This window comes from Megascapheus bottae, chromosome 18 (genome assembly GCF_031878675.1).
Source record: "Megascapheus bottae isolate mThoBot1 chromosome 18, mThoBot2.hap1, whole genome shotgun sequence".
NCBI lineage: Eukaryota > Metazoa > Chordata > Mammalia > Rodentia > Geomyidae > Megascapheus > Megascapheus bottae.
Genome location: NC_143526.1, coordinates 10,077,218 through 10,103,596, shown reverse-complemented (window position 1 = coordinate 10,103,596; position 26,379 = coordinate 10,077,218). Strand labels below are relative to the sequence as shown.

Below are 26,379 nucleotides of genomic sequence, written 5' to 3'. Positions count from 1 at the left end.
AAACTCACAGCCTGAGCTCTATCCATGGGCTTTCTCAAGGCTCTGCCATCTGAGCCACAGCACCAGTTCCAGCCTTTTCTGTGTATATGGTACTGAGGAATTGAACTCAGGTCTTTGTGCATGATAGATAAGCACTCTACCACTAGGCCAAACTCCCAGCCCCAGTCATTTTAGTTTTCAGATACAGTCTTATGCTTTTGCCTGGGCCAGAACTTGAATTTGGATCCTTCTCTCTCTGCCTGCTAAGTAGCTAGAATTACACGCATGTACCAACAAGGCAGTATTACTTCTTTAGTTCCCTTTGTGCTTTTATGGTCTGTCTTCCCAGACTTTTTGCTTCTCTGAGAGGGACTGTATGTTGATATGGGTTCTTCTCTCTCTGGTTATAATACTTCTTTTCTTGCTCATGGTTTTTGCTGTGTATGTTACAGTTATCTTCCATATCATTTTTGAATTGAATGGGTTTCCAATCACTTAACTCTTTTTTTTCTTTTTTTCATATATTTTTTATTGTAATTAATAGAAGGGTTACATTATATTCACCAGATAGAAGGTGCATTACTTCACATACATTGATACCCTTTCTCATGTCTTGGTCCCCATTTCCCTCCCCCATCCCCATCCCTCATCTTGTTTTCTTCCCTTACATATCCAACTTCAGATAACCAAATACGCATATATACAATGTATCAGATAACCAGGTGAAATACTGTAACAATATGAGATAACCAAGTGACAGCAAAAGCAATGAAAAATAACATAGCACATTAAGGACAACAATCACTCATTATATGGCTTTTGTTTCTATATCCTGGAGGTCCTTTCATTTAGCATCATTCTATGTGGCCTTATGTATCTAGGCTTTGTTCTGTTTTAAATCTCTGCTAGGAGAGCCCAAGGTTTCTACTGATTATGACAAATGAGGAAAACCATTGAGCCTATGTCCCTTTGAGTCTGGCTTACTTCACTTAATACAATTTTTTTCTAAGTCTTTCCATTTCCTTACAAATGGGGCGATATCATTCTTTCTGACAGCAGCATAGAATTCCATTGTGTATAAATACATCTTGTTGATCCACTCATCAACTGAGGGACATCTGGGTTGGTTCCATATCTTTGCTATGGTAAATACTGCTGCAATGAACATGGTTGTGCTAGTGGATTTAGTGTGTCCTTGTTCTGGATGTCCAATCACTTAACTCTTCGCTATCCTTTTCAATTAAAAATTCCTTTTCTTTCTTCTTTGTATCCTTAACTGGTTATATTATGAAATACTTTGAGCTGTTTCTATTGGAAGTGACCCAGATTGGCTTAATTGTAAAGCAAAATAGTGATGTTTCAATCATATGCTAGAAATGTCAGAGTTGGCTTCATTATTGCTACACTCATCCTTTCTCATTTTTAACTAATTTGTCCTCTGGACAGCTTTTGACTTTAATCTTATACTCTCAGTGGAAACAAATCTAGGTTGGTCTGTAACCTCTGACGTGGCTAGCATTTCTGGACTTCTAGGCCTGTTTCCCCTCCTCCCGCAATAATTTGATCAAAACTTCTGTCTTCCATTGGAACCAATAACTTTGGTTGGAGGTTGGGAAAGTTTGATGAGTTTAAGCTCAGATTTCATGCCGCCTATTCTTGCTGTAACTTAGAAGGGATGTGGGAAGGTAAGTGTACTGTTATCACAAGATACATAAACAGATTCTGGGAGTTAAGACCAAAGATCTCTATCTAAAATGTTTGCTTTTGCATTTGTATTCTAATAGTTGTTAAAATATAAGGATGATGGATTAAACTACATTTAAGTTTTCTTGTTTTAAATGAATATTTAAAATTCTCCCAAAATTTGGAAAAGATGAAAAACAGAATCTAACAAATACAAAATAAATTATTCTTTTTTGGTAATCTTTGACTTCTTCTTGTCTACTTTTCTTTCCTGATTTCTTTTTTTCATATATTTTTTATTGTAATTAATAGAAGGGTTACATGATATTTGCCCGATAGATGGTGCATTATTTCCCATACATTGATACCCTTTCACATGTCTTGGTTCCCATTTCTCTCCTCCCCACCCCCACCCCTCATCTTGTTTTCCCCCGTTCCCTATCCAATTTCAAATAACCAAATACAAATATATCCGATATATCAGGTAACAAAGTGAGATACTGTAACAATATGAGATAACCAAGGGACAGCAAAAGAGATGAGAGATAACATAGTACCTTAAAAACAACAATCATTCATTATATGGCTTATGTTTCTATATCCTAGAGATCCTTTCATTTAGCGTCATACTATATGGCCTTTTGTATCAAGGTTTTGCTCTATTGCAAATCTCTGCTGGGAGAGCCCAAGGTTTCTACTCTTTCCTGATTTCTTATTGGTCAGATTGTCCAACCAGGGCCAGTAGCATGGCCTAGTGGTAGAGTGCCAGCCTAGCATGCAGGAAGGCCCATGTTCTATTCCTTGATACCACATACACAGAAAAAGCCAGAAGTGGCTCAAGTGGTAAAGTGATAGCCTTGAGGAATGCCCAGAGACAGAGCTCAGGCCCTGAGTCCAAGCGACAGGACTGGGAAAAAACTATTGTCCAACCAAACGTGGAATGTCCAGTAGAGTGTGAATTTCAGATGAATAATATTTTAATGTAAATATGTCCTGACTATAGTATGAGATATACTAAAAATCCATTAATTTCAAATTAAATTTGAGCAGTGTCCTATATTTTTATCTGCTAAATCTTGTCTTCTACTTAATGGGGATCTATGTTTTTCCCTTAAAAATTATTTTTAAATAATTGTACATAGGGGTTTCAATTCAACATGTCCATTTATGAGTACATTTAATCTTCACCATTGTCATCCCTGCCACCATTCTCCCTCTCCTAGAATCTGATTTTTGAGTACCCCCACCCCTTAAGAATCACAAGCAACATAAAAAGGCTAACCTTTATCTAGACCTCTAGATCTCAAAAATCATGAAAATGCATGTCAGGTTATAAAATTAAGGATCTCTTCCCTGTTACCTTCGACTCTTTAATTATTCTAGATTATCTTTCAGTATTTCAAGTATTTTTGAGTCAGACTTCTACCTGACAAGTATTTGCTCCAAACTCAAGCATTGTGCCTTCAGACACAATTGTTGGTTTTCTGTCCATGGGGCAAAGGCTCTGTGTTCTCATTAGGGTGTTTTAACCTCTAGAAGTTCATGCAGTCAGTGCTTATGCTGATGGTCATTTGTGGTTAAGTAATTTGTCCAGAATAATTAGTTACTTGCTTGAAGTAGGTAAAATGTTAATTTTTAGTGTTTAGAAATATTGATCTGTAATCCATGTTATGTATCTACATTGAGTTATATTTGGGAGAGGAATAAAGAAATCATGTGAACTTGTTTTTAGAATGTGGTTTATTTTTGTTTTTGAAAGAAATTCCTTCTGATTTGATCTGTGACATTAATCAAGATTGTGCCAACACCTTCATCAAGTTCTTGCTGGAAAACCAGAAATGGCCTGAAGTACTTTTGCTGCTGACTCGAAAAGTGAGTGGGGAGCCACCCCTGGGAGATTGCCTCATCAAAGACTGCAACCTTTCAGGCTTGGACATTTGCACCATCATCCCTTACCTCAGTGCCTGGGATCAACGGAAGACACAGCTGCTGAGTTGTCTGATAGACAGTGGAGGTGAGAATGCCTGGATGAAGAGCATTAAGGGGTTGTCTCTGAGTTGTTTAGGATACAGCTTGGTTCTTTCTGCCTCATTTTCCCCTTGTATCTTTTTATTTTGAAACAGTGATGGGGCCAATGCCCCCATAATGTCCTGTAGGACCTCTACATTTTTTTTCTGAATTCCATTAATCTTTGTCTTTCTCTCTTATATAGAAAACAAGTTATGTGGAAGGTCCTTGGCTTTGAGTCAACCCATAGTGGTCAAATCCATTTGGCTTATAATTAAACTTTTCCCTGTCCTAGGTATTTTGTGTGGTTCTTTGTAACTCTTCTGGAATTCTTTTCTAATCAATAGATTGGAATTTGAAGCCTTATTTTAGAGAAATAACTTTCTGAGTAGCAACAACTGCTGCTTTAATCAGAATAGTCACTCAAGACTAGGTGTATATCTGGAGTGTGTAGATTTCTTGGTAGATTGAGTTTTTTTTATATTTTTTAATTATTTTTTTTGCCAGTCATGGGGCTTGAACTCAGGGTCTGAGCATTGTCCTTTGGCATTCTCAAGGCTAGTGCTCTCTACCACTTAAGCCACAGGACCATTCCTGGCCTTTTCTGTGTATGTAGTACTGTCCATGCTATTCAATCACTAGGCCAAACTCCTAGCCTCAACTTAGAAACATTAACCTCCTACTACACTCACACTCAGCATCCCTGCTCATCAAGCTACTACTTACTGCATGCCTTGGCCATGCTGTGCATGCCTTCACCTCACTTAGAAAATGGGAATATTTTATCTTAAGATTGAATGTTAATCCATAGAGGAGTTAATTTAAACAGGATTTGGGTAGAGCACCTTGTGGGTTTTTTTTTGGGGGGGGAGGGCATGCTTTTACTGTATAAGGAACCGTAGCTTCAGCCTTTAAAGTACCACCTACAGTATAAACCCTTTATCCACAGTTAAAGTCTTTATATTTCGGAGGTAAAGTGCTTTATACAATTCGTTTTTTCATGTTCCTTCTTTATATGCAGAGCTACTTTCTTCAATTCAAAACTATTGCCCTGGGGGCTGGAAGTTTGGCCTAGTGGTGGAGTGCTTGCCTAGCATGCACAAAGACCAGGGCTTGAATCCTCGGTACCACATACCATAGAAAAGCCGGAAGTGGTGCTGCACTAGCCTTGAGAAAACCCATGGACAATACTGTGGCCCTGAGTCCAATCTCCAGGGACTGGCAAAAAACAAACAACAAAAAAAACTATTGCTATAGAATATGCATTTTGTTTTTTGACTCACCCAGCACTTAACAGGCATCTCTAAGGATCTGATGCCAGGTCCCCAAAGACATACAGTTGCTGTAGGAACATAGGAGAGTTGCCAGAACTACTGGGTTGTGCTGCCTTCAAGTGGAGGATAGGGGGTCTATAGTGCAGAAGGATGTGTAGCAGATTGAGTTCAAAGGAAGGTGATATAGGGATTGAGAGGTATCAAGGAAGATATTTTGGAGGGTGAAAGCTTAGTAGAAGCAGAGTAGTAAGTATGCTAAAGTACTGATTACTTACTATGCTCAGGATAGTATTAGGAACCATTACAGTTCTTTTTTTGGATGCTTTGCCCTTTCTCCAGTGAGGCAGGCCTCTAGGAACTAGAGCCCTGTAGTGGGTTACGAAGAGAGGTCAGGACAGATGAGAGTGACTTGGCCCATGTATCCCGAGAGCACTGGGAAGGATGCTTCCCAAAAATGGTGGTAGCAGGAGTAATGGTAGTAATAGTCAGTAACTTAATGGCAGGAGAAGCCTTCTTACCTCAGTGAGCCAGGCTCTTCCTTCCAGGGACAGATCTCATGGTGCCATCTCTTCTGCCTTTCTAGCCCTGCCAGAGGGCCTCCAGGAGAACCAGGGGAGGCCACTTCTCATGTGCCTGAGACACAAGGACTTTGAGTTGGCTTTTCTTCTTTTGACCAAGGGTGCAGACCCCCGTGGTATTTCTCTCACAGAAGGTGATACTCCTTTACATGCTGCACTCCACATCTTTCTAGATATCAATGGTAAGCTCTATACTATATGCAGTCTCTTTTTCTTGAGGCAGAAGCTGGATATTAAAACTTGCGTTTTGTTTTTTGTTTTTGCCATTTGGGAAAAAATGATCTGAAAAAGGACCATTTCTTGTTCATATCTGCCTATCTCTTCTAGCCACACTCTCATAACATGATAGGAAAAAGTGATCAATATGGCGAATGATAAGAAGTAGATTCAATGAGAATTTTAAATTCTAAATTACTTGTCTCTAGTTGACACCATTTATACCATTTTCAAGAACCCTGTCAAAAAGAATTTTGCTAGAATATCATAGGATTATTTTAGGAGGTACTCTGACATATGGGATGGCCATATTTTGTAAGGAGCTTACTTGTGCAAGCCAGTCTGTTCAGAAGCATCGTTGGCCTGAATCTATTGGCTGCCAGTGTACTTTCCTGATTGTGACAATTAGACTGCTTCCACACATGGTCAGAGTTCCCATGGGTCAAGTCACCTTGGTTTAGAGCATTGGGTTATTTAATGGGCATCAGATCCTTGGAGGATGTCAGTGCTGTGAGTTGACCTCTCTCAAACACAGGTTCTGATGCATCTCCTGAGAAGAATGGCTGCACACTCACAATATTTTTATTTATCTTCCAGCTGACATCGGCTTTAACTTCCTTAGTCACCTGTTGGACTTATTTTGGTCTAACCCCACTGAATTTTACTATCTGAACCCGAATGTCCAGGATAGCAATGGAAACACACTGATGCACCTCCTCTTCCAGAAAGGCATGCTGAAGCGTACAAAGAAGTTGGTAGACCTGCTGGTGAAGTTTGACATCAACTTCAACCTGAAGAATAAAGAAGGCAAAGATGCTCGGTACCGGATTAAGAAGAATGATGCCCTGCTTTTGGCCTGGAACAAAGCACTGACAGAAAGCAAGAGGAGGAGCCGGCAAGATTCTGCTGCCCACCTTGGGAAGCTCTTGAAATCTTCTGGCCCTTGTCATATGTCTCAGCTCAAATCCCAGGGTTCCTTCAAGTCACTACCATGTGGCATCACTGCTAGCACCTTTTCTGCAGGAGCCACAGTTTCTAATGACTGGGATTTTCTCCCTGATACCCAGGTGGGCAAGCAGGAGCCTGAAGCCACCAGGCCCCTCTCCCTGAGAGATCGCCTTGTGCGAGACATCACAGTTTTGATTCAGCAGGTTGAATTGGACATGTCTCTCACAGAGGACAGCCCTCAGCACTCTGAGCCTCTCGAGGTAGGAACTGGTATGAAAGGAAAGAAAGCTAAACTCCGGCAAACCCCAAATATGGGAAGCTCTGACTGTAGTAGGAACAATTCTGCTGTCCAAGAGGCTGGGGAAGGGCCTGTTCAGGTAGGCTCTGGGGCCTCACAGCTTGTTCCTAATGGTAACAGAGGGAGGGAGGACAGTGATGATCAGGACAACCAGAGCATGCAAGATATGGAGGATTGCCTTCAGGACTTTGATAATATGACCTGGGAAATCGAATGTACTTCAGAAATGTTAAAGAAGCTGTCCAGTAAGATGATGACCAAGGTCTTAAAAAAGAAGGTCATCTTTACCATCCAGCAGCTGGGAAATGGCGAGTGGACTCAGAGCTTGCAGAAACGACTGAAGCACTCTAAAGGAGACATCCAACTCTTTGAGGCGAAGCTGGACAGAGGAGCCAGGATGCTGTGGGAGCTTGCCATTGACTTTTCTCCTAGATGTAGTGAGAACCCAGAGAAGGTTGTTGCTACAGATCGGAAAACATGCTCCATGGAGAAGTCTGGGAGGGTCTACACAGAAATCATTCGGATTTGGGACATTGTCTTAGATCATTGCAAGCTTTCAGATTCCATCATGGCAATCTGTAGTGCTTACAACAGAGGTTTGTCCTGTGTCCTGCGGAAGAAGCTAAAGGGTATCAACAAAGTCCAAGTGTCAGCAAACATGAAAATCCAAAAGCGAATACCCCGCTGCTATGTGGAGGACACAGAGGCAGAGAAGAAGAGACAGTGTGTGGATCCTGAGTATTTTCCACCAGCTAGTGCTGTGGAGACAGAGTATAACATCATGAAGTTCCACAACTTTAGCACCAACATGGCCTTCAACATCCTCAATGATATGACGGCCACCATGGAATACCCTTTTCGAGTGGGCGAACTTGAGTATCAAGTGATCAACCTCAACCCCAGGCCAATGGAGCCCATCATTCTCATTGGGAGGAGCGGCACTGGGAAGACCACCTGCTGCTTGTACAGGTTATGGAAGAAATTTCACACTTACTGGGAAAAAGCTGATCAGGCAGGAAGCCCATTGCTGGCCAAACAGGTCTTGCCAAAGAGAATGTTAGAAGAGGAACTTGGAAAAGAGGATCCAGGTAATGAAGAAAAAGAAGAAAATGAGGAAGAGGAATGCTTTTTCAAAGTGGAAACAGTAGACAGTATGGATGAGGAGCAAGAGAGTGAATTCTGTGCAGCAGGAGCTGGAGTGGAACCTGCAGAGGATGGCCAACTGGAAGAAGGCTGTGTGCCAGAACATCCCCAACAGTTGGAGCATCTACACCAGATATTTGTAACCAAGAACCATGTCCTGTGCCAGGAGGTACAAAGAAGTTTTATTGAACTTTCTAAGTCTACCAAGGCTACTAGTCACTACAAACCACTGGATTCCAATGTCCACAAACTTCAGGACCTGAAGGATGAGAATTTTCCTCTGTTTGTTACTTCCAAACAGCTCCTTCTTTTGCTTGATGCCTCTCTACCCAAACCATTTTTTCTGAGAAATGAAGATGGAAGTTTGAAGAGAAGTATCTTAGGATGGTCCACACAGGAAGAGTTGAACATTCCCATTTGGCAAGAAGAGGAAGAGGAGGCTGAGGCAGATGGGGACAATAACGAGGAGGATAAAGCTGCAGAAGCACGTTCAGTTGAGAGTGATCCTCGGATATATGTGACATTTGAAGTGTTCACCAATGAGATATGGCCCAAAATGGTCAAAGGAAAATCTCCCTACAATCCCGCATTGATTTGGAAAGAAATAAAATCTTTTCTGAAGGGTTCTTTTGAGGCCCTTAGTTGCCCTGATGGAAGACTCACTGAAGAGGCATATAAAAAATTAGGGAGGAAACGATCCCCTAATTTCAAGGAAGATCGGAGTGAGATCTATAGCCTCTTCTGTCTTTATCAGCAGATCAGATCCCAGAAAGGGTATTTTGATGAAGAGGATGTTCTGTACAATTTGTCCCAGAGGCTGTCGAAGTTCAAGTTACTCCCTTGGTCCATCCATGAGCTCTATGGTGACGAGGTTCAAGACTTCACCCAAGCTGAGTTGGCACTGCTGATGAAATGCATTAATGACCCAAATGCCATGTTCCTTACTGGAGACACAGCCCAGAGCATAATGAAAGGTGTGGCCTTCCGTTTTAGTGATCTTCGCTCTCTGTTCCACTATGCCAGCAGAAACACGGTAGACAAGCAATGTGCTGTTCGGAAACCCAAGAGGATCTACCAGCTGTACCAGAATTATAGGTCCCATTCTGGTAAGTGTAGGCGTTTGGCTTTTCTGTTGGTGAGGTGCTTGTTTGACCTTGGGTTGCTTTTGAAGCTGCAGGCTAGCTATTGTTACATTTTTACACCTTAAGAATGAGACATGTTTTGGAGTTTGTTAGTAAATATGTTTGTAAATAAGAGATCTCAAAATTTCTGTGATCAGTCATTTGTAATCTGATAATTTATGATATGGTAGAAATGAATCTTTAAATAGCTATATCTTAAAGAAGGTTTTACATGACATGAAAACATTTGTAGAGGAACATTTACATTGCTTTCAAACATCTATTACAGTACTTTGGAAGCACTTGTTTAATCTATGTGAAATAATATGCCAGTTACATAGGTCATTCATTCTTAAAGCAATTGTTCTCCCAAAGAGAAGCGAAAAAAATTGATAGGGGAGATAGCACATAGGTGTTTTTAATTTTTATCTCAGTTATGACTTTTTTCTGTGCCAGGCATGATACTAATCAGTTCACAAATGGTAGTAACTACACTTAGTTCTCGCAATACTACAAGGTAGATATTGTACCAATTGTACAGGAGGAAACTGAAAGAGGGTTTGCTTTAATATGACACCGATACCAGAATATTTCCTTGATGGTTTTATAGAGGTTCACAAATTCTCATCCTACATCCTACAACTACTCATAAACAATCAAGAGTTCTACTGTACACATGAAAAGATTTTATTTCATAAAGTCATGCCACACATACCTTTCTGCAGCTATGGGGTTTTATGGGAGGTGGTGGGGGCAGTGCTGAGGCTTTGGGGTGTCATGTAAGTGCCCTACTTTTAAGCTACACTCATACTACTTATTTTTTGGGGAGAGAGTTTCTCAAAAAAATACTAGGCTAAATTCAGATTCTCAATCTGTCACTGGAATGTTAGAATTATAGGAATGTACCACTATGTCAGTACAACTGTATTCTTTTGGTCAGATTGTTATTTAAACTTCTACAGTTTAGTCCATACATCCCTACTCTTGTTAGCTTTACATTTTATGACTGTACTGTTACATTTTATGACTGTTCTCTATCCATTTTTCAGTTGTGGATATTAGGCTGCTATCAAATATTTAGTGTGAGATATGATTTTGGACTGTATCTTCTTAAGCAAATCTTTTTGGATATGTGGTATAGTCCCAGATTTGCTCATTCTTGTTTTTCTCATAGTGAGTGTTAAATGACTTCTGTCTGCAATTTTAGTTTTTATTGCCTCGAGGTATGATGTTGTAATGTTTTACTGGACCTTCTGTATTCTTTGTGAGTTGCTTGGTCTATACTCTCTGCCTGATTTTCTAATGGGTTGCTTTCTTATTATTTTATAAGATTATCTATGAATAACAACCACATCATTTGCTGATTTTATTCACTGTAGCTTCTCACATTTATTTCCTTCTGATCTTTTAAAAACATGTATTGTATGTGGCTATTACACAATATTTATTGATATGTAATAAATACTGCTTAGTGGTCAATTGTGAGGCTTGAACTCAGGGCCTGGGAGCTGTTCCAGAGCTCTTCTGCTCATAGCTAGCGTCCTACCACTTTGAGCCACAGTGCCACTTCCAACCTTTTCTGAGTAGTTTATTGGAGATATTGACTTTACTGCATGGGCTAGCTTTGAACTATGATCCTTAAATATCAGCCTCCTGAGTAGCTAGGCATGAGCCACTGGAGCGCAGCTTTTCATGTTATTTTTAGATTGATATTCATATAGCATAAAACTCACCCATTCGAAATGTTCAATTGGCAGGTTTTAAAATAGTCGCAAGAATTTATCCATTGCTTCTACCTAATTACAGAACATTTTCATCACCCCAGAAAGAAGCACCATAAGCACCCATCATGTTTTTCCTTGCATCTCAAGGCAAAGAATCACTTTTCTATTTCTATGGATTGGCCTAGTTATAGAAATTTCATATGAATGAAATAATATATGTGGCCACTCATTTCTTTTACTTAAGATAATGTTTCAAGATTTATCATGTTAATAGCATATATTTACACTTCATTCCTTTTTCTTGATTTAACTACCTACTTTCTTAAATATGAAAGAAAAACTACCTACTTTCTTGAGTGATATTCAGATAGATTCCAATTGTTCACGATAGTGAACACTTCATAACCTTTGTTGATTCCCTAATTAATGCAAGACCATTTCTTGATAACTTTTAATGACTTGCTCAGGTTCAACAATCAATTTCTGCTTATACTCATTTTTTTTCTATAACTTGGGATGTACCTCCAGCCTGGCTTTTTGTTGGTGAATTGGAGATGGAGTCTTGCAGACTTTTCTGTTTTAGCTGGCTTTATGTCTTGGTCCTCCAGATTTCAACATCTTGAATAGAATTATAGGGGTGAGCCACTGGCTCCCTGTTTAGATTATATTCTTTAATAGTCGTAGTATTGGATAGAAAAATTTCCTTTTACCATTCGATAATAGCATTGGGGACACATAGGCCATTTCATGGTGTTCTACCTCAACTATTGTAATTGATCTGGTGTTAGGCAAAGGGTGCAAGACCTCCAGGAAAAGTGAGAGATGCAGGAAGATCTATATTTCTATTCAGATTTCAGTTTTATCATTTGGGATTTTAAAAATTAACTTTGGAAACACTATTTATCAAAGTATGATTGGCTCATATGTCTCATTGGGTTGTTGTGAGGGTTAAGATTTTCATGAGGATGACTGTTGTATGGTAGTATTTAGTTGAAGTCATTATGGAACTCAGATAAGAAATGAGATTGTAAGGAAAAGCTGTTTGGAAATTTTTTTCCTGCTCTGACAATTCTTCGTGTAGTTTTCTCAGGTAGTGTAAATTTGAGGGAAAAGGCAATAGAGGATTTGGTTGTTATCCCCAGTTAACTGCTGATACCATGGTAACATTGCTTCAAGTGCTCTAAGGGCCAATCAATCATGTTGTTTTTAAAAACAATTTTTTTTTACTGTAGTCTATACCAGTGTCTTCTATGGGCATATTTAACAAATCTACTTATTCAGATTACACTTCTGCCTTGACTACTTTAGGAGGTAGCTTTCTACAAAATATGAATGTAAGTTGAGAATGAGGTCATACAAGCACAGCACAGCAATATGTTTATGGCTTCAACCAGTGTGCCCCAATTACTGGGTCACAGTGATAAGAAATGTGTACCAGAAATTAGCTTACAACTCATATACTTCTAGGCCAGTATTATTTCTCAGAAAGAAAGCAGAGCAAAACAATTTCTGAAGAACAAAATAACAAAAAGCACAAAAATCTCTCAGCCACGTTGGCAGTATCTGATATGTATTTTCTATTTTATTTCAGGAATACTCAATTTGGCATCTGGAGTGGTAGATTTACTGCAGTTCTATTTCCCAGAATCTTTTGATCGCCTTCCAAGGGATTCTGGCCTCTTTGATGGTCCCAAACCGACTGTCCTGGAGTCTTGTAGTGTCAGCGACTTGGCAATTTTGCTACGAGGGAACAAAAGGAAAACCCAGCCTATTGAATTTGGTGCCCACCAGGTGAGCTTCTTAGAATTGTACATTTCTTTAAACAAAAAAGAGGGGGGAGTTTGCAATTAGAAAAAGATTTGAGAGGGTAAATTATTCTGCAAGGCAGAATTCAGTAGCCTCTAACCAGAATGAGTAAGTTCCAGATATATGTGAATAGCTAAAAGAATTAATATCTTTATAGTACTAGCTGGTCAAGTCTATGTTGGCTATTTCTCTTTAAAGACATTGCATGTATCCTACTGGAGCTTTACTAGTTTTTTTTTGAAGAATCTGATGCCATTTTGTTTTACTTAAGGTAATACTTGTTGCCAATGAAATGGCAAAGGAGAAAATTCCAGAAGAGCTGGGATTGGCACTTGTGCTAACTGTTTATGAAGCAAAAGGATTGGAATTTGATGATGTCCTTCTTTACAACTTTTTTACTGATTCTGAGGTATGTCACACTGAATTATTTTCACACAGTCTAAGTCTATGTATGAGCTGAAGTTGCACTCTGGGGAAAAGAATTTTGAGCCAAGGTAAGACATATTTTTTGTGTTTTGTGCTTATTGTGTAGGTTGTATATTTAGATGTGGATTTATAGTATGCCATGAGTGAGTTCTCCCTGTGATTTCCTCTGGCTCTCTTGTATTCATGCCCAGTTTTTATTCACTACTGTTTTCCTTGGCTCTTGGGGATTCAGAAGTTTGAGCAAGTTGTAATGAGAGCATTGCAAATGAAATCAAGCTTAGTAATATCCAGTCTGTGAGGACAGAAGGACATATGGTCAGTTCAGAAAAAGACAACTGGAAGAGAGTGAGTCTTGGTTCCTTCCTGCTGAGTGGGCTAATGTGGGGGATAAGACCAGCCACCCTGCCTGAGAGTTCTCTTTTGGCATGGCTTTACTATTGCTGCTTGCAGACTATGGCAGCTAGAGTGTCCCTGGATTGACTTCCAGTTACCTCTGTGTTAGTCATTGGTTTGACATGGCTCCTGAATCCTTGTGATGGTTTTCCTACTTCTACTTATTTCATTTTTTTTAGAGCCACCAACTCAGGCCATTATCCTGAGTTTAGATATCCCCCCCCACCGCCTTTTATTATTATTATTATTATTATTATTATTATTATTATTATTATTTTTAACATCGCCGTCTTTTACCATGGATTCAGATTGGCTGCTAGCTGTGTTGGGGAGTCTTAGCTATTGGGAATTTAGCTGTCTGTGTTTTAGTCCATGCCATATATTATTCCCATTACACATGGTACATGTTGGAAAAGGTTGCTTCTTATCTAAGAAGCACTGTTGGCTTTGGTATTTAAAATCTGCCGCAGAGCCTACCATTCAAATGAAATCATTGCTTTTTTTCTTGACCATTTTTAATGCCACATTTTTCCTTAATAATATCCATAGCTAGTTCTGCGGGACACTTTACAATTTATAAAGTATTTTTGTGAATGTATTGTTTTAGCCCAACAGTCCTCTAAGGTTATATGTATTTTGTCACCCTAATTCTATAGAATAAAGAAGATACTGAGATTAAGTAAATTGTTCAGAGTCATAATACAGCTATCAGAGCATGTGACAAACTCAGATGCTTTCAGTGCTAAATATCCATCCATTTTATTCCCATTCTTTTAAAGCTTCATATGTGAATTGGCTTCCAGATTTTTTCACAATGAGTATATCATTATCATTCCTGTATATATATATATATTACTGAATTTTGTAAATAAAACCAGATGCATATTCAGTCCTGGAACCATTTTTAGTCTCTGAGAACTTCCCCCCACCCCTGTTAATATCCACTGGTTATGGTGGGAAAGACTTTGTTGTTTCTGTTCTTCACTAAATTCCATTAGTGTCTATGTACCAGTTAGAAGCTTAAGGCTTTCTACATTTGAGGATCTCTTTATTATTGGTTAGTTGAGTGGCTCTGTTTGTGAAAGAAAAATATATTTTTTCTGTTTCTTTTGGTTGTGGAAACAGTACAAGGTTTTCTCAGTGCTCATATTGATAGCTTAATGAATTACATAAAAAATTACAAGCTCCAAACTGAGTCTTTTGGTAATATCTACTTCATCCTGGACATGTAATAAGATGTCTATCAAAAAAGCTTTTGACATGATTCTTCCCCCTGGTGATACAATTATTTATTCCCTAATTCAAAGTATGCACAGTTTTAGTTTACTGTTTACAATCTCCAGACCAAAAAGAGTCTATCAGCAAATGAAAGGAAATGCTTAAGTAAAAACAGAGGGAAGATACATAACACATATCCGCAGGAATTTGGGGATTCTCTCCAAATGGTTGAGTAAAGGTAATTTGCTACTTAACATTGGTACTGTAGAGCTTTACTCATTCTCCTGGTTTGTGTTCCAGGTAGGCAGGGTCTTGAAGCATTTATTCTAGCATAGAAGTGCTGTGGACACTGGTGAGGGAATGTCCTTATTGTTCTAGTGTGTGGTTTTTCTTTCTAGGGGATCTGTTTTGCCTGTTCAACCAGTGGTTGGCAGGCAATTATGGTAAAGGTATAAGAAGTGGTCACAACAATCCTTTTGCTTGTAGGGTATCTTTGGAGAGAGACAGCCTCCTGATTACTCCCAACTACCTTGGATATTTGGAAGGAGAATTACGATTTCCCATTTCCTGGAGTTCATTTCCATAAATACTATTTTATATGATCAGAGGCTCATAGGCATTATGCCTTTGGATTGGAATTACCATTTACCCTTCTATCTTTCTCATTTCACAAAAGTGAAGTGAGTGGAATGAAAACAACTTTGAGAGCTGATTTTTTTTTTTTTAAAGATGGGCTTGCTAGTAGATTCCAAGCTTTTTCTTGCACACAAAGGAAAGAATCTGGAAGACTTTTATGTTTTTTCTCTTATTACTACAGTGTTACAGGATTATATCATTATTACAAAAAACATATTTACTCTCTGAAACGCTGAAATTTTGAAAGTATTAGAAGAAAATAGGGGAAAAAGTTAAAAATGTAAACATAGGTAAGGTTTTTTTCAATAGGACTTCAGTTGCTCAGGAAATAAGAACAAGAATTGACCAGTAGATGCTTCTTCTTACAAAGATTCTGCACAAGAAATGGAAACACTTACCAGAATCAAAAGACTACATACACAATGGCAGCAAGTCTTTGGCAGCTATTTATTAGACCAAAGATTAATATCCAGAATATATTATGAAGGACTCAAAAATTTAAACACTGAAAGTTCAAGTCACCCAATTAATAAACAGCAATAAATTGAATAGACATTTCTCAAGAAGTACAAACATCAAATAAGTAGAAATATGTGACATCCTTAGCCATAAGAAAATGCAAACCACAATGGTGCTGAGATTCCATCTCACCCCCCAGGATGACAATCATCGTCAAACAAACAAATAATAACCCACTCTGACAAGGATATGGAGATTGGATTTGAGGGAGCCCACCATTAGTTGTAATGAATAAATTAAGTGTAGTTACTATGGAAAGCAGTATGGAGATTCCTATAAAAAGCTAAAAACAGGATTACCACATGATCCTTCTATAGCCCTTACTGGAATGCATCAAGTAAGCATACAATTTTTATACACGACCACCCATATTTATAATATTGACAATAGCTAATGAATGAAAGCAGTGTGGATGCCTGTCAATTGATGTGTAAAGAAAAGATAGCATACACACATAGTGGAACAATAAATAAATAAATAAGTGAAATTATATTGTTTGCAAGAAAATGGATGGAACTGTAAATCATTATGTTGAGCAAGACAAGCTCAGAAAGACAAATTTTTTATGTTTTTACTTATATGTGAAACCTAGACCTAAAAAGGAATAATGATATAACTGTAATCAGTGGAAGAGGGGTAGAGGGAGGAAAGGGTGATGGGGAAGAATATGGTTGAAGTAAATTGTACATGTGTATGAAAATAGCATAATGAAATCCACTAAAAACTTAAAAGTTAGGGAATATTAGGGGAAGGGGATAAGAAATGTGTTATGTGCATAAATCTAAATATAATGATACCCCTTTATACAGTTAATATATGCTAATTAAAATGAAAAAGTGTTTAAGGTACTTATATTAGTTTAACCATATGATTTACGTGGTAAGCTAATCTAGGTAATATTTTTATGTGGTAACCTCAACTAGACAATAATTTGTATCCACTTCATCTTTTGGACATCCTTGAAACATTATATAAATAGCAAATAGCACTATTTTTGTTTTTGTGCCAGTCCAGGGCTTAAACTCAAGGCCTGAGTGCTGTCTCTGTCAAAGCAAGTGTTCTACTACTTGCACACTTTCCCTCCCTCCCTCCCTCCCTCCCTCCCTCCCTCCCTCTTTCCTCCCTCCCTCCCTTGTTCCTTCCCTCCCACCCACCCTCCCTTGTCTGTCTGTCTGCCTTGCCTTGACTTGTCTTGCCTTGCCTATCTCTCTGTGTCTCTGTCTCTCTCATGCTAGGGTTAGGGCTTGAATTCTGAGCCTGGGCACTGCCCCTGAGCTTATTTTTGTTCAAGGCCAGCACTCTACCACTTGAACCACAGAGCCACTTCTGGCTTCCTGCTTTTTTGGTCATAGGATTGTACAGTTCTCTTTGAACCATTTTCCCCCTTCAGTAGTCTCTCCCAATCTTTCCCTCCTGTTTCCACCCATGAGATATCCAGTTCATTTTCTACATAGTACCTGATGGGTATCAGCAAATGGGCAGAAGACCTAAAGAGAGACTTCTCAGAGGAAGAAAAAAAGAATGGCCAATAGATATACAAAGAAGTATTCAACATCTCTGGTCCTAAAAGAAATTCAAATCAAAACCATGTTGATGGGGCCAGGAGTTTGGCTTAGTGGTAGAGTTTGCCTAGCATGCACGAAGACTGGGGTTCGATTCCTTGGTACCACATACATAAAAAAGCCGGAAGTCATGCTGTGGCTCAAGTGGTAGAGCTTTTGCCTTGAGAAAGCCCAAGAACAGTGCTCAGGCCCTTAGTTCAAGCCCTAGGACTGGTAAAAAACAAGACAAAACAAAACCACTCCAGTTAGAATGGCCATTATCAGAAAAACTAACAATAACAAATGCTGGTGGGAATGTGACCAAAGGGCAACCCTATTTCATTGTTGGTAAGAATGTTCAACCACTCTGGAAAGCAGTGTGGAAGTTCCTTAACAGACTAAACATAGAGCATTTATCCAATGGATCACAAACTAGGCCAAACTAAAGCCACCAGCACAATCATGTTTATTACAGCAACGTTTACTATAGCCAAGTTATGGATCATCTACTGCCTGTTTTGTATATTCTGGGTTCTAAGGATGGAGTTTGTAGTTTTGAATGGTTAGGAATGTACTCGCATGGAAATTACATGTAAGTTAAGTTAATCCACAAATAATTTTATTAAAGCACTGTATACTTATTCATTTACATGTTTGCAGTGATTGCCTTAGAACAGTGATAAAACTGAATAGTTTTAAGTCCATGCAATATGAAAATGCAAAAGTATTTATTATCTGGGCCTTAAAAAACAATTGTCAACTCTTAGTCTTTGAATTTGGGGGTTTGGGTAAAGGAAAACCATAAATAAAATGTCAAGCATTTAGGACAATGCTTGACATTGATTATCTCTTTATTTTCCTGACAAACTTGAGTAAGTCTTTTGACATTTTACAAGCAGGAGAATGAATAATGTGTCATATAATTAATAAGTAGAGAAACAGAGTTAAGAAATTATCTTGCCTATTCAGAGTCATCTTTGCACAGTGTATTCCATAACAGCTGAATATTCTTCCATCCTTGGTTTAATACTTTAGATAAGTAATTTTATCACATGTGTCCTAATTGTTGGCCCTAAGTCACATTTCTTTACTGCATTGTGAAAAGATCTGAAGATTGTTCTGTCCACACTGCTTGTTGAAATTCTTTCAATTAGAATAACATCTTGGACCCTTGAGTGTTTCATTTTGTTTTCTCATATTGTGCTCCTGTGCCTGGCTTCTCTACTGTCTTGGCCAAGTACCTGGTGGATTTTTACAGTAGTTTTCTCTGCCTCTGCAACCTTAACCATCTCTCATCCATTCTGAAGGCACAAGATTGTCCATTCCTCTCAAACTGGGGCTGAAAGCTTGCTCCCCTTCCCCCCACAACCCATGGGGCTCAATTCTCCTGAAGCTTGGTAAAAACTGTTGAAAGCATATGCTGTTTTTTTAAATTTATTATTGTTGTTCAGGCTTACAAGGAATGGAAGATCATTTCCTCATTCACACCACCATCTGACTCCAGACAGGGAAACTGGCCATTGTCTGAAGAGCCCTTGGATAAACCCAGCTCCTCTCAGGCTAGGTCCCTTATGGTGAATCCAGAAATATACAAGGTAAGTTTTTTGGCATGTTTCTAAATACTTACTTGACACACTGTCAGTACATAAGCCTTGAAAGGGAAGATAAGATAAAAAATAGAACTTGAACTTGCTTCATTGTTTTTTACATCAATAATATGGAAGAGAAGGGAAGGGAGGGCATCTATGTCAGTGGCAGGAAACTTCCTTTTTCTTAGCAGAAAGCTGAGTTTGATACAGTAGTCTGAAATTAGAAGGAGTCAGTAACTTCATCTCTGACACTCACTGTATTGAAAAATCAGTTTTAAAATTCTCTCCCCCATAAATTTCACTCAAACTTTCTGTTAATATTTTTTTTTTGGTCAGTCATGGGGCTTGAACACCGGGCCTCGGCACTGTCCCTGAGTTCTTCAGCTCAAGGCTAACACTCTACCACTTTGAGCCACAACTCCACTTCTGGTTTTCTGGTGGTTAATTGGAGATAAGAGCCACATGGACTTCTCTGCCTGGGCTCGCTTTGAACTGTGAGCCACCAGCACCCAACTTTTGTTAAAATTTTTAAATGGATTTCATTACAACCTTGTCACACCTGAATACAATGCATTTATATCATGTCCCTTCCTCCTTAGCCTCTCTTTTCCCCTTCTTAACTACTACCTCTTCCCAGTACTTGTTTGTTTGAGTCATCTCTGAGGTCCTTTTTTTTAAATGTCAGTACTGAGGTTTGACTTTAGTGCTTTGCAGTTGATTGGTTGGCTTGCTCAGTTATTGAATTATCACTTGAGCCACACCTCCTACACTGCTTTTTTTTTCTAGTTATATTGGAGGAGTCCCATGGATTTTTTTTTCCAGTCCTGGGCTTTGAACTCAGGGCCTGGGCACTGTCCTTGGGCTTTCTCAAGGCTAGAGCTCTACCACTTGAGCCACAGCACCATTTCTGGCTTTTTTCTATGTATGTGGTTCCCAGGAATCGAACCCCAGTCTTTGTGCATGCTAGGCAAGCACTCTACCACTAGGCCAAACTCCTGGCCATCCCATGGATTTTTCTGCCAAGGCTGGGTTTGAACTGCTGTTCTTTAGATCTCAGTTTCCTACCTAGGATTATAAATATGCATAATCAGCACTCAACTTGGTTATTTTTGTTTTGTTTTGTTTTTAAATTGTTATTTATAGAGGGATTACAGTTATACGAATCAGGTAATGAATAATGGGCACGGTCTTTTGAGCCATGTCTCTCTCCCCACTGTCTTTCTCTTCTGGTGTTTCCTTCCTGTCCTCACCCACAAGATATTCAGTTCATTTTCCACATAGTGTCTACTGAGTATCACTGCTGCATTTGTTCATCTTTGTTCTACCTTTTATGTGCCCTACCTTACCCTCCCAGATACAAGCAAACAACCAAGACAAAAGGAAAAGAAAACAAAAAAACAGCAACAGTGGCAACTAAATATGTGTCTTGCTTCCTTTTCTTCAAGTTAATTTTGTAAAATACTACTTTATATGATCATCTGTACATAGCTATTGAGACTTTATCCACAAGTCCTATGCATATCCTCATTTTGGCCTCAGTACGTGAATGACTAGAGTCCTATATGGCTTTTAGAAGTAGACTTCTGAATGGTTCTTTTGATAGTTAAGTTATTTCAGTACCTTTGGGTTTAGTGTTTGAGGAGATAAATACCTTTTCAATTTTATTCATTTGGCTTTTTAGTAAGCAGTCTTTTCCCGAAGTCTCAGACTCTACTACCACTTAGAAACCAGGAGAGAAATTGCCATATTAACTACTAATGTGTCAGGATGGAACCATATGCAATCTGAGGCTAATAGCACTAATCATCAGTGTGAGGGCCACATTCACTTTAGAGGCTTCACTTCTTGTTTTTAACATTAATAAATCTTTATTGTATAATTTTGCATAACAAGGAAAAATAACAATTACATAAAGTGCATCCAAAACACTGGCATTGTTTTAGTTTTTGTAACATATCCTCATAATTTTTTAAGAACTAAAAATATGACATTCCACATACCATTTTGTAATTTGTTTTTCAATTATTAAAATAAATTGGGAAATCTTTCCTTTCATTATGTGGACTTCTTAAGAATCATTTTTAACGTTCGTAGAGGCTTCACTTCTAAAATGAGTGTAGGATCATAGAGAGCTCTTGAGATTGCATGTGTGTGCATAGACATATGTCTGCCAGGAACTTTTGCATTCTACTCAGAATACTCCATTAGAGGGAAGAAGCTAAAGAAATAGCATTAACTTTTGGACTGCAGTCAAAGTTATTGGTCTTATCTGGCAACAGCCACTCAGCAGGAAGACAGATCTTAAGACTGAGCAGTACTTTGTCACAATGTTGGGCTTGAAAATATCAGTCTCTAGTAACTTATGGGCTAGGAGATTTGCTCCTTGTCAAAAGGAGTAGAAGCATCTGATCCCATTTCCCTCCACATCCCAAGCTCCTCTCTACCCAGCCTTCTCAGTAGGTCTGAGTGCAACCTTTATTTATCCCATGACTGTTGGGGTATGTGTTGGCTGTGTGTTGGACCCAAACACTTTGTCCGAGACGGGAAGTTGATTACAGGCTCTCTGGCCTGCAAATGTGTCTTGTTTTTTGGTCCCTAGAATAGCGTAGTCTCAAATAATAGGTCTTCTCTCAAGACAGTGCCTGGCTATAGTTCTCTAAGATATGGGAAGCAACAAAATAGATATCTTCCCTAATTCTGGCCTGTCACAAAGGAGGAGTCACTGTTGTACTAAACCCCACATTGGATTTATGGCATACAAGGACAGGTGACTTGTTTTACATCTAGGACTAATAGTCTGTCATGAGGGGCCACTTTATTTACCTTGTTTTTGTGGCTTTGGCTTCTCTTTCCAGAGTTGGCTCTGTCCTAGTTTACTCCAACTGACTTTTTTGTTTCTATGTAGTTTTTCATCTGTCCTGTTGCCTCTTTGAGATTCCCAATGCTTTCCTTCTCTTTCTTCTTTTTGAATATTATTATTATTATTATTTGCCAGTCCTGGGCTTGAGCTCAGGGTTTGAGCACTGTCCTTGGACTTTCTCAAGGCTAGAGCTCTACCATTTGAGCCTCAGCACCACTTCTGGCTTTTTTATATGTATGTGGGGTACTGAGGAATCGAACCCGGTTCTTCGTGCATGCTAGGCAAGCACTCTACCACTAGGCCAAACTCCTGGCCCCTTGAATATTATTTTTATTTGAAAATGCTAAAAGCATTTTTCTAGTGGCATATGTCTGGCAAAGACTTTCTTTTTGTTTTCTTTTTTTATGCCAGGTTTGGGGCTTAAAGACTGGGCACTGTCCCTGAGCTGGTTTTTGTTTTTGTTTTCCGCTGCAGGCTGTCACTCTACCACAGCTCCACTTTTGCCTTTTTGGTGGTTAGCAGAGATGAGTGTCATGGACTTTCCCACCCAGGCTCAGTTCTAACTGTGATTCTTAGATCTCAGTCCCCTGAGCAGCTAGGATTATAGCCATGAGCCACTTGTGTCTGGCTTCCTTCATTTAGAATAAAGTCTATCTTTTTTTTGCCCAAACTTCTCATTTGTGGAGTCACAGGGTGGAAACTTCTATTTCACCACTTTTCTTACTAATCAGAAATCTTGGTATAGAGGGAATGACTCAAATTGTAGAATATCTGCCTGGCCAATGCAAGATCCCAAACTCAAACTCCAGGACTATTGAAAGAAAGACAGAAGTGGTGTGTGTGTGGGATTCTTGATATAGCTACAGAGTAGGTTTTGAGTAGTTTGATTCCAATGATAGATACTATGAATGATTGAATTTTGATAAATGTTACAGCAGTTGTGTAGGATATAACCACTAGAATAAGTTGAGAGTGAAGGACATACTATATATGTACCTCTGTATATAGTATATAATATATAAAATGCATATATATGATGCATATATATGTTGTATATCATTTTCCATCTTTGTAACTTCTGGTGAATCTCTATTTCAGAATTAAGGCTTAAAAATGACAACAGATTCAAGAGTCCTCTGATACTGGTGATGTGCCCTCTTGGTAGTGTACTGTCTTCTATTTTTGAGTGGAAAGGGATGGGATTTCTCATAGGCTCATTTTAGAGCTTCGCTTAAACCAGTTCTGAAGTGTTTGCAATCCTGGCTTTCTGATCACAGCTGTGCTGGACTTCTTTAAACTTTGCATTTTATATTTTTCAAAAATAAGAATAAGACCTTTGAAGTGTATCATGGTGTGCTGCAGACAAAAGGATCTCATGTTTGTCCTCCATCTTGAGTTTAGCTACTCAATGGAGAGCTGAAGAAGCTGTACACTGCCATCACACGGGCTCGAGTCAACCTCTGGATCTTTGATGAAAACCTAGAGAAACGAACTCCTGCTTTCAAATATTTCATTAGAAGAGATTTTGTTCAAGTTGTGAAGACAGATGAAAATAAAGGTAAGACCTGAAGTATTCTTTTTTTTTTTCCAGTCCTGGGGCTTTAACTCAGGGTCTGAGCACTGCCCTGGGGCTTTCTCAAAACTAGAGCTCTACCACTTGAGCCACAGCACCACTTCTGGCTTTTTTTCCCCTCTGTGTGTGATACCCAGGAATAGAATCTGGGTCTTTGTGCATGCTAGGCAAGCCCTCTACCACGGGGCCAAATTCCAGGTCCCACGACCTGAAATATTTTTATTGTAGGAAGAAATATATCTCGTTCAATTGTTCTTACAGTCGGGGTTAAAGAATGTGATTTTTGTTATTTTGTGTTTTGCAGTGGTAGTGATGGTATTTAGAGCTTCATATTTGCTAGGCAAGTGCTATACCTCTGAGTTTCACTCCCAGATGAAGATGTACTTTTATTTTCCACTCACAATCTTCTGAGAAAGCACATTTCTATTCTTACGTTAAAGTGTGTGAGAAAAACTGTTGAAGTAGAATTGGGAGGGTGAACCCTTTCAGAGAGTTGTCCTTTAAAAGTATAATCTTAGCTGGGTGTGCTGGCTCACGCCTGTAATCCTACCTACTCAGGAGGCTGAGATCTGAGGATTGTGATTCAAAGCCAGCCCCACCACTAAAGTCCATGGGACTCTTATCTCTAATTAACTACTAAAAAACTGGAAGTGGCACTGTGGCTCAAGGGGTAGGTAGCCCTGAGCTGGAGAGCTCAGGGACAACACCCTGGCCCAGAGTTCAAGCCCCACAGCTGGAAAAAAATGTAATCTTAGCTACTTGGAGGATAAGAAAGAGATGATCGTGATTTGAGGCCAGCTTGGGCAGAAAAATTTGTAAGTGGCATGGGCCTGGTAACTCAAGTTATGTAGAAGGCTAAATATGGAAAGATAGCAATTGCAGGTCAGCTCTGGCAAGAAAAAAGCCTGAGAGAATCTATACTAAGAAAAGCAAGAAGTTGGATGTGATGGCTTATGACTGATCTCAGAAGTATGGGAAGACTGAAAGAAGGCGGAGTAAGGCTTAGGTATGCCCCTAAGTAGAAAGTGAGACCCTATCCTAAAAGTAGCCAGTGAGAAATAAAAGAGGTATGGCTCAGCTTTATGTCATTAGCCTAGCAATGAGTTCAAACCTTGTACTATTTTTTTAAAGTGAGTATTATGGGCAAAGGTTAGAAAAAAATAGGACCTATGGAAAAATACAAACTGTTCTGAGCTTTTGGGAGTGTCTTTCAAAATAAAGATTGCACAGCCCTGTTTATAATCCTAAGAAAATCAGCCTAAATGTTCAATAGGCAGAGGACAAACATGTTTCTTTTACTATAATACCATTTAAAAGAATAAGGATTTCTGTTTGCTGATTTGGAAAGATATTCAAGATGTAATTAGAAGAAAAATAGAAAGCAGTACAAGTAGAATGATTTAGTTTTAAGATAGCTATATATTATTCAACCAAAACTATAATATAGCCAGACCTATAATCCTAGTTATCAGAAGGCTGTGATCTAAGGATCATGGTTTGGAGCCAGCCTGGACATAAAAACCTCCAATATTCCTATCTCCAACCACCAGCAAAATGCTCAATGGGAGATAGGTGTAATTAATATGTGGAAATGGCCATACTGCCAAAAAAATTAATGTAATCTTCACCCAAATCCCCCTGATATTCTTTACCAAGTTAGAGAAAACAACCCTAAAATTCATATGGAACTACAAAAGTCATTGAGTAGCCAAAGCAATTTTAGGCAAAAAAAGAAAAAAGCAATGCTAGTGATACCACAGTCCCAGACCTCAAGCTATAATAACAAAAACAGCCTTGGTACAGGTACAAAAACAGGCCTGAAAGTCAATTAAACAGACTAGAAGACCCTGATAGTTGACAGGGAAGCCGAAATATATAAGGTGGGGAAAAGATAACCTCTTCAATAATTAGTACTGGGATTTTTTTGCCAGTCCTGCAAAATACATCCATCTAATACATCACTTATTTTTGGTGGAAACTGTTTATAATGTTTACTTCTGGTGCACGGACTGGTTAGCATGGAGCTCTTGAGTAGCCATGGACATTTTGACTTCTTTTTATGTCTTTTGTGTTGTTTTCAGGGCTTACTTATATTATTGTCTTTTATTATTTTTATATAATTTGTGAAAACTAATTAAAAATGAAATGATATTCTCCAGATAGGAGAAATAAACAATGCTTCATGAAGGAGACAATTATTTTTCTTTCCTTCTCCTTTCCTCCCAACCCCTTCCCATTCCTCCTCCTTCTCCCTTTTTTTCTTCTTAGTATTGGGATTTTTAATTCAGAGTTTTAATTCTTTCTAGGCAAGAATTCCACTTTGGCATAGGGTCGTGGGCTAGCTAGGACTGTGATAAGAGGTTTTCCACATAGCTAGAATGACAGACACCTTGAGATGGGGGTTTCACAAACTTTTTGCCGGGACTGACTCTGATCTTTGCAGTCTCTGCCTCTTGAGTAGCTGGGATGATGTGTGAGTCTATCATCCTTGCTACCATATTTCTTGAGGATCAGTTATTGAGTTTCTCTAAGGGTAGGCAAAGGAGTAGGAGTTGGTCACTGTAGGGGTTTGCAAGTTTTCTATTTCTCAGCTGTTTCACTAAGGCTATTTGGATGACTAGTTTTGGGCTGGGATTAGCTATTCTCTCCTAAGACCTGGAAAAATTGTCTTCTCCCCAAATCTTTTTTACCTGAGTAGCTACATAGCCTTGTTTAGTCTCTACTTTCTCTCCATGGGTATTTGCTTCCTCAGGAAAAGGAACAAGGGCAAGTTAGCCCTAGCAATCTTCCCTGGAGCATATACTTCATATAATCCCCAAATGTGATCATTCAGATATTCAAAAATGA

At 38.9% G+C, this 26,379-nt stretch overlaps 1 protein-coding gene across 2 annotated transcripts in view; it reads left to right on the top strand.

The window, feature by feature from the left end:
• The window catches only part of Trank1 (tetratricopeptide repeat and ankyrin repeat containing 1), a 107,498-nt gene that overhangs the window by 68,803 nt on the left and 12,316 nt on the right, over nucleotides 1-26,379 (top strand). For both annotated transcript variants that reach the window (XM_090351879.1, XM_090351878.1), the window contains 7 exons: nucleotides 3,422-3,676; nucleotides 5,527-5,703; nucleotides 6,335-9,232; nucleotides 12,563-12,762; nucleotides 13,049-13,186; nucleotides 18,962-19,105; nucleotides 23,361-23,517. In XM_090351879.1, the coding sequence (XP_090208005.1) occupies nucleotides 3,422-3,676; nucleotides 5,527-5,703; nucleotides 6,335-9,232; nucleotides 12,563-12,762; nucleotides 13,049-13,186; nucleotides 18,962-19,105; nucleotides 23,361-23,517 (3,969 nt within the window). The remainder of the gene's footprint in view (nucleotides 1-3,421; nucleotides 3,677-5,526; nucleotides 5,704-6,334; nucleotides 9,233-12,562; nucleotides 12,763-13,048; nucleotides 13,187-18,961; nucleotides 19,106-23,360; nucleotides 23,518-26,379) is intronic.